Source organism: Lineus longissimus, chromosome 2, assembly GCF_910592395.1.
Source record: "Lineus longissimus chromosome 2, tnLinLong1.2, whole genome shotgun sequence".
Lineage (NCBI taxonomy): Eukaryota > Metazoa > Nemertea > Pilidiophora > Heteronemertea > Lineidae > Lineus > Lineus longissimus.
In genome coordinates this window covers 28,990,192-29,005,252 of record NC_088309.1, presented here as the reverse complement: position 1 = coordinate 29,005,252, position 15,061 = coordinate 28,990,192, and the positions used below count along the sequence as shown (strand labels likewise).

General features: G+C 42.0%; 3 protein-coding genes across 5 annotated transcripts in view; 1 reads left to right on the top strand and 2 right to left on the bottom strand.

The window, feature by feature from the left end:
- Positions 1-675: 675 nt before the first annotated feature.
- Positions 676-1,437, bottom strand: LOC135483064 (dnaJ homolog subfamily C member 30, mitochondrial-like). Its single transcript, XM_064763573.1, has one exon. It carries the CDS (start codon positions 1,435-1,437, stop codon positions 676-678), a length of 762 nt encoding a protein of 253 aa, XP_064619643.1.
- Positions 1,438-1,657: 220 nt separating this feature from the next.
- LOC135483428 (probable 18S rRNA (guanine-N(7))-methyltransferase) lies at positions 1,658-6,899 on the top strand. 2 transcript variants are annotated; one of them, XM_064764347.1, is made up of 11 exons: positions 1,658-1,690; positions 2,423-2,460; positions 2,769-2,864; positions 3,150-3,232; positions 3,444-3,540; positions 3,746-3,842; positions 4,280-4,330; positions 4,623-4,708; positions 5,278-5,382; positions 5,680-5,769; positions 5,979-6,409. In XM_064764347.1, exons 3-11 carry the CDS (start codon positions 2,776-2,778, stop codon positions 6,031-6,033), a joined length of 753 nt encoding a protein of 250 aa, XP_064620417.1. In that variant the 5' UTR covers positions 1,658-1,690; positions 2,423-2,460; positions 2,769-2,775; the 3' UTR covers positions 6,034-6,409. The 2 variants fall into 2 exon arrangements, with proteins under 2 accessions (XP_064620417.1, XP_064620416.1); XM_064764346.1 differs by lacking the exon at positions 1,658-1,690 and adding an exon at positions 1,905-2,040 and having other exon boundaries at positions 5,979-6,899.
- LOC135483425 (syntaxin) overlaps positions 6,889-15,061 on the bottom strand; it is a 51,058-nt gene continuing 42,885 nt past the window's right edge. For both annotated transcript variants that reach the window (XM_064764339.1, XM_064764338.1), the window contains exon 10: positions 6,889-13,728. In XM_064764339.1, the coding sequence (XP_064620409.1) occupies positions 13,645-13,728 (84 nt within the window). In that variant the 3' untranslated portion in view covers positions 6,889-13,644. The remainder of the gene's footprint in view (positions 13,729-15,061) is intronic.

Below are 15,061 nucleotides of genomic sequence, written 5' to 3'. Positions count from 1 at the left end.
ACTGAGATGGTATGGGGGATGGTGCTCTGCTTCATTTAGATCATGCTGGTTGTGACCTCAATCCAATCTTAAGTATCTCCAGCCTTGGAGGAGTACTGAGATGGTATGGGGGATGGTGCTCTGCTTCATTTAGATCATGCTGGTTGTGACCTCAATCCAATCTTAAGTATCTCCAGCCTTGGAGGAGTACTGAGATGGTATGGGGGATGGTGCTCTGCTTCATTTAGATCATGCTGGTTGTGACCTCAATCCAATCTTAAGTATCTCCAGCCTTGGAGGAGTACTGAGATGGTATGGGGAATGGTGCTCTGCTTCATTTAGATCATGCTGGTTGTGACTTCGTCCTCTGTTACGAGACGATAGGATGCTTGTTTTACCAAGATAATTGAAAGAAACAAAATGTACCATCCATATATATTTGGACTAGAATATAACTTAAAATACCCTAAAAATGATTTGGTAATCAAGAACCTGAACATGGCCTTTATGAAATATCACTTCTTAAAAAGCAAGTTTTTCAAAGTCCCTTGAAAGTGTGTATTGTGCAAACAAACTAGCTACCCAAAGTACAATCAACAGACAGTCCACTATCAATGTCAGAAGCTTGAAGAACAGCAACTCCACTGTGAGGGAACTAGATAATCTCCAAACCAGGAAAGACTTTAACGTTGTCCTTTACCTGATCATCTTTGCCAACACCCATGCAATCATAGAAAGTGTTGCAATTATTCCCAATCGGCTACGAATGGTGACAGATTTTAAAGCCTCAGCCTGCTGTCGGGCCTGATTCTCTTTTGCCTTTCTTTCTGCTTGGGTCCTCCTGATGGACTCGCCATAGTGATGCTTATAGAATTCATCAAAATCATAGATATTTGACCTCCCCGTTTGTACAGGACCCCTTTTCTTGAATTGTCCATACTGTCGTCCCCTAAGAATATCCTCATGAATATCATCATCCACATCTGATGCAGCATGCCCTGATCTTGGATCTAAAGGGTTCAAGACTCCACGATCATATATCCTTTTTCGACGTTTGTTTCCAAGAACTTCATATGCTTCTGAGATCTCTGCAAATTTAGCCTCACTTGCATCGTCGGTCTTCAAATCAGGATGGTACAACTTGGACAGCGAATAGTAAGCACTCTTAATGTCTTTTAAGGAAGCTTTTGGAGTGAGACCAAGAACGTCATAATAGCGGGTTCCGCTTGGCTTCACAGAGTACCAACGCTTTTGTCTATTGTCACCTGGCATTTCCATTAGGAACATCTTTTCTGAAGTAAAACCTTTTTGAAACAAATGCCCTGAACTTAGTCGGATACGATGTATCTGACTTGAAGGTGTCACCGGATGGACGAGGAATAGAGGACGATCACAGATATCAGAAGCACTACTACACATGTCATCTTGTTTTCTATCGGCAAGTGTCGGCACAGTCATTGTCGATTCCATGATGACAATGTCATTGTTTTCACATTCAGATGCGATGAACATATTAACAACATCACTTCGGAAACCTAATTCTGCAAATACCTGTTCCATATTTCGTCTGCCACCTTTAAGTAAAGGCTTGGGTCTAGAATAGTTCCTTCGATGATATCCTTGGATTGGGACCAAAAATGAGTAGACCAAACGCCCATGATATTTTCCACCTAAGTGAGTCCAGAACTGACGTTTCCAGTGCATTTTCAAGGTATGCGAAGGTTTTACAGAATAAAACCTAGCACCATAGTGTAACCAATGCATGATAGAACATTTAAAACGGTCACTTGTAATGGGCTTCTTTGTCTTCATCGAGGAATCGAGAAAAATATTGACGAAAACATTCCCTTTCCATTTCAAGGGCGCAGCCATCTTGGATAGACTGGTACCTGTGATGTTCGCTAGGCAAGGTACCAGAATTTCACGTGTATTTTGTACAGCACGTGTGCATATGTGGTTTCTCAGCACTTCATGTATAATATTTTAGTGTAATAAAAGATTTGAATTTGTACATGAACCATCATGGCAAGGCGACCAGAACATCAGGCTCCTCCTGAAATTGTACGAATTACTCCATGTTTTAGAATCTCTAGGTCATGAAAATATATTAGGCCTATACTCCAGTCTTCGTGCAGTAGGGCAGCTGCAGTAGGGGTCCTAGGGCAGCTGCAGTAGTAGGGGTCCTAGAGCAGTTGAGTAGACTCCAGACTGAAGAGGCGGCGGCGGCTAACGCCAGCAAAGCCAAAGTACCGAGATCAAGACTGGGAGAGGAGGGTCAGATAATCTGTCCACCGCACACGTCATGACGTCATGCACTGAGCTGTACCTTTTCTTGGATGTGTTGTCCTAGCACATACAATACCTACAGTAGCGGGTAGCTGTACCTCGTTGCCTGGCAATGTGTTGTCCACTTCTGACCTGACTCACTGATTTTTTCTTTCAGTTTTATAATGAGGAAGAAGCAAGGAAGTACACACAAAAGTAAGTGCTTTTTCAACCCCTTACTGACCCTTGGCCTTGACTCGGTGGCCTGTCCTGGGACAATCACACCGATTTTTAGCAAGTAACTACTTCTAGACAAGTATGATGTAAGGTTACCAACAGCCTCTCCTTAGTCAGTTCAGCAGTCATATAAATCTAAGAAATTGGGTAGGCCTATTTCTGTTTCGTTCCCAGAAAAACAGAATAATGTCATTCATTGACTGAGGGGTAAATAGAGTGAGAAGGCCACATTGATACATCTTGTAATTCCTGTATGCTGTGCCTTCTCATTGCTTCATTTATTCCAGTTCTCGCATGATAGAAATTCAACAGCAGCTGTCATCGAGAGCGTTGGAGTTGTTGGCTCTACCAGAAGATGTGCCTGGTCTTCTCTTGGATATCGGGTTAGTACAACACAGCCACAGAGATGCTGCAAAGTAGAGGATAATGAAGGGCTAATACAGCAGACGTTGAGTTTTGGTTCTTCGACAGCAGGATGCTGGACAAGAGCTGCCCAGTTCCACTACTGGTTATACGTAGAAGTAAGATTAATGAACTATATCTCTCAAGGGAGATCATGAAGCCAACGGCTGTCGATTCAAATGAAATGCTGCCATTTTTCACCAAGAAGTTATATTCTTATAGTTCAACCAGTATTGATTTTTTCGCTGTTCTATCTTTTGTTTCAGTTGTGGTTCAGGTCTTAGTGGAGAGTGTATAACCGAACAGGGACATATGTGGATTGGGGTTGATATCAGCCCAGCCATGCTGGGTAAGTCTGACCTGATCAGGGAGTGCCCTTAGGTTGGTGAGCATGAAGCAAGCATCTCTATGATGACACATTCTCATACTGTGCCTGTCCTAACCAGGCAAGCATGTTGGTGGGCAGCTGTCGTCGTGTTGCCATTTTTTGAATGGATTCATGATCGATGCATTTCGGATTCTTTGCAAAGAGTTTCTTCAGTCTACAATGTTTCTTACAGACGTTGCAGTTGAAAGGGAAGCAGAAGGTGATTTGGTGCTAAATGATATGGGAGATGGAATGCCTTTCAGGCCTGGAACATTTGATGGGGTGGTGAGGTAAGTTTGCTTGTGACTGCTAAAGTTAAGTGGCCTGAATGCTTAATGGAATATTGAACAATATACAACATTGAAAGCAAGTCTAAATGGTATAGATGTACTGATGAAATGGGACGAGCGTTGTCAACAACGTGATTTGGTTGTCATAACATCACACCAGTAAGTAGACGATTGATTATTCTAATTGACTGATCTTGTCTTTCAGTATATCTGCCTTACAGTGGTTATGTAATGCTGATAAAAAGTACCACAGTCCCCCAAAACGATTATACAAGTTCTTCAGTACTTTATATGCCTGTATGGTGAGTAGGTCTACCTGGTAGAAGACAATTCTAATAGCATCTAGATTGTTGAAGATTATGTTGGGACGTTTCACTAAGAGTGTTTTCACTTCAGCCATGTTGGAGACTAAACTGAATCAAATGCTGTCATGGTCATTTGGGCTCGCTGTCTTTTGTCTGTCCCTCCAGAGCATGGCAGGTGATGACGTCATGTGAAACCACTCTAGCTCAATGGGGCTAAGTCCAAGCTGTTTCATTGGTAGGGACATGTTTTACTCGATTCACTCAACGTACTTGACCTTGGGGAACAATCGGCAGATATCCACTGTGGATTCCATTTAGTTCAGTGAGGAAAGATAACCCACTGCTGTCAGGGCAGCCTATAAAGTTGATGAGGCTTGGTAATGCGTGACTGGATCTCTGATGATTCCCATCTCATTAGTCTCATTCTCTTTCAGTGTCGAGGCAGCCGAGCTGTCTTCCAACTTTATCCTGAAAACAGTTCACAGGTATGTACGTGTATTGTAATGCCAGTCACTAGATCGATATCATTTCCATCTTGTCTTACAAGTCTCACTTTGTCTCAATCTGGTCAGTTACTATGTAAAATGAGGAGCAAGTTGCCCAATCAGTGTTAGCACCAACACCAGCATTAAATCATTCATCATGCCATGTTATCTTTTAGGCAATCCCCGCCAAGGTTTCTTAATCTGCAGACTACTTTAGATTGGATTTTAGTCTAATATTGTTGGTCGTTTCCACTTCAATAGATTCCGTCAGTTTGTGCCTTTTCTGTTTCAGTTGGAATTGATCACCAAACAGTCAATGAGAGCAGGTTTTACTGGTGGGCTTGTCGTTGATTTCCCCAACAGTACAAAAGCTAAAAAGTAAGTGGGGGTAATCCCTTATTAGGGGTGCTATTGACAAGTTTATGAATGAATTGACACCTAGTATTCTACTGGATTCATGATGCAGAACAACTTTTAATGCTTGGCACAATGTGACAATAGACCCACCCTAACTTTAATCTGATTATTTGTTAATGTTACCAAAATGAAGTTAAATGACTTGTTTCCCTATATCTATTTCAATCATAATGACCACCTGTTCCCATTGACTGTCCTGATTGGACTCGTGTGCCAAGAGTAGGCCAGTGTGTATCTGGCAACAGAGAGTTTTCCTTGATCTTTGATCGCCTCTAACCAACATGACCAAGTCAGATGACCAGGATTAACTTACCTCTGCTTGAGTAGGCTACAAGTAGGCCTCCTAGCTACGTGGCCAAGTCAGAAGACCAGGATTAACTTACCTCTGCTTGAGTAGGCTACAAGTAGGCCTCCTAGCGACGTGGCCTAGTCAGAAAGGCAGGGTTAAACCCAACGCTGCACTGCTTCAGTGATTGAGTAGACCACAGACTGGAGTTTCAATCAAAATGAAGCTGTTGGTTGTTTTTCAGGATGTTTCTTTGTCTTTTTGCGGGAGGTGCCGTACAACAGCTGCCAAAAGGTCTCGGGACGGAAGCTGGACAGAGAACTGATCAAGTAGCATACAGTGATACAAGGTAGGTGATCATCACTGTCCTCAGTTCTTTGAGATCAAGGGACATCCTCTCCAAGAGACGTGTACAATTTGAGTCAAATCGATGCGTTCTGATGTGAGATGTGTTTATTGGCCTGTTAAGTCACCAGGCTTTGAAGAGATCAGATGTAACAGCCTAAGACATTGGTTGCTGGGTGGTAAGCACTCATTTTGGTTTGGGCTTTGCTGAGGATGAATGACCCTGGTCACGATTGAAGCAAGTTGCAGTTTCTAGTGATCATTCTTTAAAATGAAATATCAAACTTGTTTTTATTCTCAGAGCAAGACTGAAGAAAATCCGTGGGAAACCACCCAAGAAGAGTCGCGACTGGATAATGGAGAAGAAAGAACGAAGGAGAAAACAGGGAAAGTGAGTAAACTAAGTGGTTTTTGCCATGTTTGAAGGAAATGGGAAAGATTGAGGGGTTTTTGTACTCTCCAAAGCAGACATACTATTCAAGCATATTCCTGTATTGGCCTCTGATAGCTGTTGTCTTGTTTTTACAGCATCTCAAAACTCGTCCAGCTGGTTATCAATTTGGAGCATAAGTACAATGAAATGTCTTTCTCTCTTTTCAGGGAAACGAAAAAGGATTCAAAGTTCACTGCAAGGAAACGTCCGACGACCCTTTAGAGTTAACGAGTCATTTTACTGTACGTGTACATACTGTATATTCTATGAAATAAAAATTTGTCTCGACTATCATGGTGCCAATGTGCTTTTCTGGACAACCACACTTAGCAAACTACATGGTCTGTAAGGCAGAAGGAGGAAATCAACAGGTCGACACTGATACTGTAAAACTGGTCAGGAGGCATCACAATCTTCAAGATTGACAGCTCCTGACTGTTTTACTGTGTGACCTATTGCTTGCGACTGGACCATGGAATCCACAAATGTCTTTTGATAGTCAATCTTCAGTGCAACAAGAAGGAATACAATGCATTGTTGAAGTCTACAGTTGTTTTATTTTTGGTTATGAGACCTATTCACATACTTGGATGCTTACATTTGTACAGAGATGCAGGTGCAAGGAAAGTAGTTCCAGAGCTGGCGAAGATCCTGCACAATGAACAATGGATGGTTTAATGATGAGTCCTTGATCTGTGTAAAAATGGCTTCAAACGATGACTTGTCACCAAAGCTGGCTTCATAGCTGACGTGATTGATTTCAACCTTGTCACATCTGGTTGTATCAATGTTGCCTCCGCATCCTGCGATTCAAATGTGTATTTGTAAAGTACTGTCGATTGACATAAGACGTACGAAGATCAAGGTTTCACACCACCTTTCATTGTCTATCAGCAGACACTGTCATAAGCCCACTTGAGGAAATATTTACAGGAACACCACTCACAACACAGAAATGTTTCCTAGGAATTTACAAACGACCGATACGGAGACTGGTGATATATACTCATTATATAACAACTCATAGGACACGTTTTTACAGTTTATTTGAAGACTGTGACCTGGCTGGACTGAGCGTCTGCTCGGCAGGGTCTACGGGGCAACCTCAGTAGAGGTTTCAACAGAGAGAGAGAACAGAAGTTGGGGGAGGCATGAGACTTAAATACACTTGTTTGGCCAAATATTCGATTTTTGATTTAGTGCATCCTCGATATCTACATGGGAACCATTGATGTGACCCGCTGTGAAGGTTGAGAGGTGATGAGGCACATATCGGCACAAAGCCTCCATGTGGTCCTCCTTTAATATCTGTAGGCCTGAGTGGTTTAAAGTAATTTGGGCAATAAAGTGGCGTGAGTATTTGAGTAGGGGATTTCCCTCAACCATAATCAATTGGTTCATTGCACATCCATAGTATCCGCCCTGCCGCAGAGTGCATCCGTCCAGCCACAAAGGAAATCCTAAGTACTCTTTGTTTATTAACACTACTTACAATGAGGAATTCAATAAAAGCCTCTAATAGTCGCTACTATGTAAACAACTACTACATTTACATATCAGTGTACACATGAAACACTTGCTTTACCATTGAAATATTAAAGTATAAAAATCTGTTGTAATACAAACACCTTTTGTAAAAGTTAATTCTTGACAATGAAGTTGTACATGCATGTATACTGCATGTTCTATTTTCAAACTATCAAACAAAACTCAGTATCCACAGTCTGGGGTCAAAGTTGGAGAAGGTCGATCAGTGTACACAGGATACTCAGGAGGAGTGCATTGGCAGAGACGTCCAACTTTGACCTGAGATTTAGTTTTACAAAATACATTACTCGATCCTGACAGCCAATTGTTGTGTGGAGGTTGTACCACAACACAGAAGCTGAAACAGTGCCAACACAACATTTGACTGGACTTTGATGAAATTGCTGGCCGATTAGTGACTGGACTAAAATGATATTGCGGGCAGAAGTAATGATGTCATGAGTTGCAACAAGATAATGTGTCATATGGTGTGATGTGATGAAACCGTTACTGCAAGTATGTTAAATAGTGCAACAGCAACCAGCCCTGTGTTGCTCAACTCCATCCTGGCTGTCAGGATCTTGATATAACAGTCTTTTCAAGTCCACCTGAAGCTTACGGGTACAGGTTGAATGCAACCAACCTGGTTCCAGGTGAACTCAACAAACAAGCATCCTCAGAAGAAAAGTTGGCAACTACCCAACCTTGGATCCAGGAGCTTTCAACAGGAGGGAGATATCAATCAGGAACATGATATGTCTTGCCAGTTTGTTGGTGTCAACAAGTCTGGAGGCAGAAAATGAACACTGAACTTTTCCAATTTGACCAAAATGATCACCTGGACAGATGTGTACCAGTTTGACCTTGAAATGACACAACCATCATGGTAAAACTCCTGGAACAAAGCTGAAGACTCCTCACAACCAAAAGAATTCAAATGGTAATAGCTAATAACACATGGTTATTTGCATTCATTGTGTGATACCTTTGCAGTGTCATCTATACCAACTAAACGGCAATGGTGAACTCATGATGGCAGATACACACTTCAACGTTCGGAATATATGAGAGATAAGTACCAGCCATGAGCCTTGGGCTGATCACACAGGCTGGGACGTGTGTAGACTCAAGTGTCTTTACCATGAGCCTTGCTCTGATCACACAGGCTGGGACGTGTGTAGACTCAAGTGTCTTTACCATGAGCCTTGCGCTGATCACACAGGCTGGGACGTGTGTAGACTCAAGTGTCTTTACCATGAGCCTTGTGCTGATCACACAGGCTGGGACGTGTGTAGACTCAAGTGTCTTTACCATGAGCCTTGCGCTGATCACACAGGCTGGGACGTGTGTAGACTCAAGTGTCTTTACCATGAGCCTTGCTCTGATCACACAGGCTGGGACGTGTGTAGACTCAAGTGTCTTTACCATGAGCCTTGCGCTGATCACACAGGCTGGGACGTGTGTAGACTCAAGTGTCTTTACCATGAGCCTTGTGCTGATCACACAGGCTGGGACGTGTGTAGACTCAAGTGTCTTTACCATGAGCCTTGCGCTGATCACACAGGCTGGGACGTGTGTAGACTCAAGTGTCTTTAAAGGGGTGAAGGTCTTCCTCCGTGATCAGTAACATTATGCAACAGAGATTGTTTAGTGCAGGCAAATTACACCTTTGGTCAATAACTCTGTGCTTGACTTGACTATTTAGGCTCAATGATATTACACATTACTGAGGACAGCATTACGGCTTCAGTGCGAGTTCAAGAGTTGATTGACGGGACGTTGCTCGGGTAGATCGGGTACAGACCACAGCAGCAGCAAGGACAGGTATCTGTCACAGTGATCAGTCAGAGTCGACCGAGGTACGAGAGGGATATGAGAGATTGGTTTGGACATTTCTGTGTGATCAGCGCCGATGTAAACATGTCCAAGAATTGCCAACATTAACACTGTCATGACTGTATATTGACTAGAATGCATTACTATTGACTAGAATGCATTACTATTGACTAGAATGCATTACTATTGACTAGAATGGTTGCACAAAAGCGTGTTAGAATGAAATCCAGACTTAAACAGGAAATAAATCGCCTCATCATGGTTTATAATTGCACTGAATACAATTACAGAACTGAACTAACTGTTATCTGGTAGAAAGGTCAATCCTCTCATGGTCTGGGCGAGTGAAGAGGGAAATGATATGTCAGTTCTGGCTGGATAGGTCAGTCCTAACCTTCGTTTAAGACATTATTTTGGAACTAAATGATCATACTTGGGAATGTGAATTCTAGATTGGTCATGTCGTAGATGGAAGCCAGTGGTTATGTGGCTCAACAGCTGACGTGATGGCATGATCTAGGTTGGAGTTTAGTTGTGATGATCCATTAGTATGCTAAAAATGTTGACCATGTTTGGATGCAATGATATCTGATGTGATGTAGGAAATGCATCAGCAGCCCATTTTACTGAATGATAGAAACACGAAACCAACCCTTTTTTTCTCTTTTCTAGGGTCGAGTCAAATAATTGGTAAACCTGGCCTTAACGTTTCACACAAGAAGTGCCATTATTTCACAAAACTTTTGTCACCAGAGCTTTGTGTGAAAGAACTGAGGAAAACATTAGGGTGAATCTTACATCAATGACAAGCCACACTTAGAGAAATGTTACTTCTAGGTTGTAAAATACGATGGACAACAACGGTATGAAAAATGGTTGGCATGACTGAACTCCAATCTTACACTCTCGGTATTGTTGATGGTTCTACCACAAGAGTATCAGGTTAGAGCTTAGTATTTGCAATGAAAGATGTCACTTAATGACACCGCAGGTTGATCCAGAGGGGGATGTCAGAAACATGGATCAACCCCGCCATGATTGTGTACAATAAGAATGAGTATAAGAGTCTTGAATCATGATTCACAACAGTAATTGCCCCAGACGCCATTTCCACCCAAACATACCAGACAGCCATGCAGTTATGTGTTATGGTCAGTGATCATGCATAGCCGGCTCTGGTACCAGACAGCCATGCAGTTATGTGTTATGGTCAGTGTACATCATGCATAGCCGGCTCTTGTACCAGACAGCCATGCAGTTATGTGTTATGGTCAGTGTACATCATGCATAGCCGGCTCTGGTACCAGACAGCCATGCAGTTATGTGTTATGGTCAGTGTACATCATGCATAGCCGGCCCTGGTACCAGACAGCCATGCAGTTATGTGTTATGGTCAGTGTACATCATGCATAGCCGGCCCTGGTACCAGACAGCCATGCAGTTATGTGTTATGGTCAGTGTACATCATGCATAGCCGGCCCTGGTACCAGACAGCCATGCAGTTATGTGTTATGGTCAGTGTACATCATGCATAGCTGGCTCTGGTACCAGACAGCCATGCAGTTATGTGTTATGGTCAGTGTACATCATGCATAGCAGGCTGGTAGATTTAGAAGCGGAAATTAAAGCTACTCGGTGCACATCTTGAAAACTAGCTCCAACAATATACCACATGTGATATGCATTTGTCTTGTTATACAACAAGTAAAGAGAAAAAGTTAGCTTTTAAAATCAAAGTACAGTTGAAAAAGTGTCAAACCATTTGCCATGGGACCCATTGTTGTTGTCCCTATTGATTGTTTGCATGGCAACCAGCACATGCCCATGACATCACACAGCTACAACTGCACCTCACTTCTTCAAAGGCTGACACATCTCATCAAAGGCTCATGATGAGAATGGTGACATGATTTAATGCCTCGATCAAAGAGAATGGATTAGCATGCGTACGATGGACTAAACTTGGTGACCAGAACACACCTCCCAAACTCCCAAATCTTTTGACAGAAGCTTCAGATGAAATGACTGTCAGCCCTGAAGTTGAACAACATGTGAAGTCAGAGATGACAAGACGTTTGGGCAGATGGCACAGGTCATCTTTTAACTGCCAGGAATGCTCAAAACACCTTATTTTCACTCGCGTTTCCTCTTCTTGCCCCAGATTTAGATGAAAAAAACATACTTTTAGAACAGCTCAAAAATGAATCAAAAGGCAAAATACAAAAAGTACAAATTATGATGCCATACAAATCTACTGTATTGTGATGAATTAAGAAATATGAATGAAGCAGTAGGCTACAGTACTGCCAGTGTTTTACTGCCAAATCTGAACCATTTTGATGTCCAATGCTTAAACTGATGAGAGGGAAATGGTGACGAGAGAAAGGTCAACGTCATCATATTGTAAGGTCATCCCTGACTTCACATAACCATCGTGACCCTCAGTTCAAGGTCACATTGAATGAAACTAAGTTTGATCAACTATAAAAATAATCCTTGCATACATTTCTTACATTTTTTACTAAAAATGAAACCTATTCGACCCAAATATTGGGAAAGAATATGTCGTGTTAGTCCAAACACACACAATGTCTCCCTTGAAAAAAGGAGTTGAAGCTGAAGAAATAGTTGACATTACTGCTTGTGAGATCGTGTGAAAGGGGAGTCCGAGTCACACAAGAAACAGGCTCTAGACTCCGTCCTATGGGTAAGCCTGCACCCAGTAAGATATGATAGTGCAGTTCGTGTTCATACATGATATCAAGTCAGGCTGAAGTTGATACCATACCATCAAACCATAGCTCGGGTGTTCTTAATATAACGGGCCATTTCTCCAATCTCAGCCTCTGCCAATAAGCCACTGTGTGTGTTTAGCAAATCATGTGAGTTGATTATCATAAATAGTGACAATTTCCTAAACTAGCAAGTCCAGTGTTGCTAACAACAGGACACTTCTAAGCCTACCAAGTCCAGTGTTGCTAACAACAGGACACTTCTAAGCCTACCAAGTCCAGTGTTGCTAACAACAGGACACTTCTAAACCTACTTATGACAGAAACATTTTAATTCATAAAGAATGATGCTAGGGGTTATCATGGACCGGGCAAATATGAAAATATGCTAAAGTGGTTGAAGCGAAATGTACCACGGGTACCAACAGATGTGGGCCTATTCAATTAGCTGCTTAGAGAAAACTAAGCATGACAGCTGTCAATCATGTGCTGTTGTGACCTTCAATATGACAAAGCTTGCAAAGTATACTCTTTACAGAAGTGGTATTATCAGCTAGAACAGCTCCTGACACACTTCACAGTCGACCAGGACAGCTCTTGAAACACTCAAGTTTTCTAACTCGATTATGAAAAATCTCAACAAAAGGTTGTTTCTTCCATTCACTGTTGATGATCTTATTATAGCTTTATCGAGCTGTTTTCGCAGGGCAGCAACTATTGGGATTCGGGTCACTACAATTATGTGATTGCAATTGGACCTCGCCACAATTCATCTGAGGTGAGATAATCATGACTAACTTCATTGTTGTGTCCATAAAGTATAACCACATCAAGATGACAACAATATCACAAGTTTAACAATGTGCGCATTCAGCATGATTTCTATGACGCTGACAGAATGAAATGTTTATGATTCAAACAGTGTGGGCCGTTCCCTCAATGTGGTCCTTACCACCCAGGAGCAGACTATCTAAGGTACCTCAGATACATTTCCTTATTCAATCACACCACCCATCAGCAATAACAACCCCTACAGCCAATTTGACCAAATAGTGTCAAAACCTCCAAAAATGATCTGTTTTCAATCTTGCACCTCTTTGCATAGGAGGCTTGCAGTTCCTAAGCTTGATGTATGCCAAAACTACCTATAGTTAGTTGCAGTAGGATAAAACATTCCGAGATATTCTTTTTAGGTCCAGACGAAATAGGGAGAGGCAAACAAGGGTCATAACATGTAAAATGTTCAAAGTATAGAGAAAATGTGTGAAAAAAATACACCACTTGAAGGGGGGGGGATCCACCACCACGTTACTCTGCCCATCTTTGGCATCTACTTTCATTTTGATTTCTCTGTCACACAGATATGGATGGAAACTGATGCTGTCAATATTTACAGTCACATATCTTTCAACCATATCATTCAAAGAGATGAAATCTACATGTACCAGACACAAATCACATTTTGGATTCCACAGTAAAAACATAATCCAACGTCTCCATGGAATTCAACAGCTAAGTACTGATTAGACCCAAGCCCATAAAACCTTACTAAATTTACATAAGCACAGTACTTGGCGATCCATATGAAGTATTGTCCTCTTATTGTTCAAAGGTCCACATGCATTCCTGTGTGAAATATATACACTTGAGTGTCCATGTACTGTCAAGCAGCGCTAGGAATCCCTGCCATGTGACATTGATTCGATGATTGTGGGAGCAGATACTAATCAACACAACTCTACTTGACACCGAGAACGCCCCCTACGGTTGATAAAATAACCACAACCAGTATGACGAGGCAGATCATGATTATAATCTTCTTCTGTTGATGGGAGCATGAGGACAAAAGAAAAAGAAAAGTTTGTCAAAATCAGGAAAACAGCAGGAAAGATGATGCAAAGTAAGGTTAAAGAGGGAAAATCTAATGACAACAGAGCGGATCTATCACTCTGTAGAATGAGGCTGGTTGTCATTAGGTTCTCTCTGAGATGAGCATGGCTCATTCAACTCAGCCTCTGTCTCAGATCACAAAGGAAGGAAAACCATAAACACATTAGATACTTGGCTCAAAATGAAAACAAACCGAAAGGAACTGAAAGAAGGCAAATGATTAGATATCCAAGCAAGGATGTCGTAGATGGTGAAGTGGGGGATGCTGGAAGGAAGCCAAGAGCTAGTTATTAGAGCAACCTAAAGAAAGTCACTGGTGATTAGTGTAAGAACTGAAAGAACTGAAACGAATCAACAGGTTCAGGGATGAAATAAGGTCAAATAGGAAGGTCAAGACACAGGAACAACTTGTTCATGCCTGGTGAGGGAAACTGAAATGAATCAAAACCAAAGATAGACAATAGTATTATGGTAAAGAATTGGCATGTTCGACTCAGCCTGTTTGAGGCTGGTGATTCATCAGGTGAAGCTTGCCCCTAATCTTCAGCAACTTTTGTGTGTTATCATTATGTCAAATAAGTGGTGCTTAGTAAATCTTTAATGAGTGTGTCAACTTTTCACATTGATATGTTCATTTGATACACATGTATTTGATTGGAAGTTTTAAGATTTATGACTAAAGGCAAGTGCTTGCAATGCTGGACCATTCATTGTCCTGAATTACAGACATGTGAACAAGCTTTCATCAAATTACGTGCATAGATGCATGAATTTCAACCCCCCTGGTGGACATCTTCATAATCAGTAATATAAACAAAAGATAAATCAATGGATAGAGTTTTGCAGTACAGGGTTCAGCTCGGGTTTATCAAACACGCAACACCTTGATTTATAAGCCGACAAAACCTAGCAGGATGAGAGGCACAACCTCACTACCAGGGTCGTTATCGGGTGGCCGTAAGTGTGCATCAGTTACTAACAACTGGCAGCCAACCGTCTTGGCAGCATCCGTCCACAGTTGTTGCGATAGACTCATTCAGAATAGAAACTAGGGGAATATGTTGGTCCCTCCCCTATCACAGCCATGTCTTGTGAGAAGACATCGTTAAGAGGGCCTTTGTACAGACTCCTCACATCGCAGGGACGTTAGCCTACACACCATATGGAGGTTAGCCTACACGTCACATGGAGGTTAGCCTACACGTCACATGGAGGTTAGCCTACACGTCACATGGAGGTTAGCCTACACGTCACATGGAGGTTAG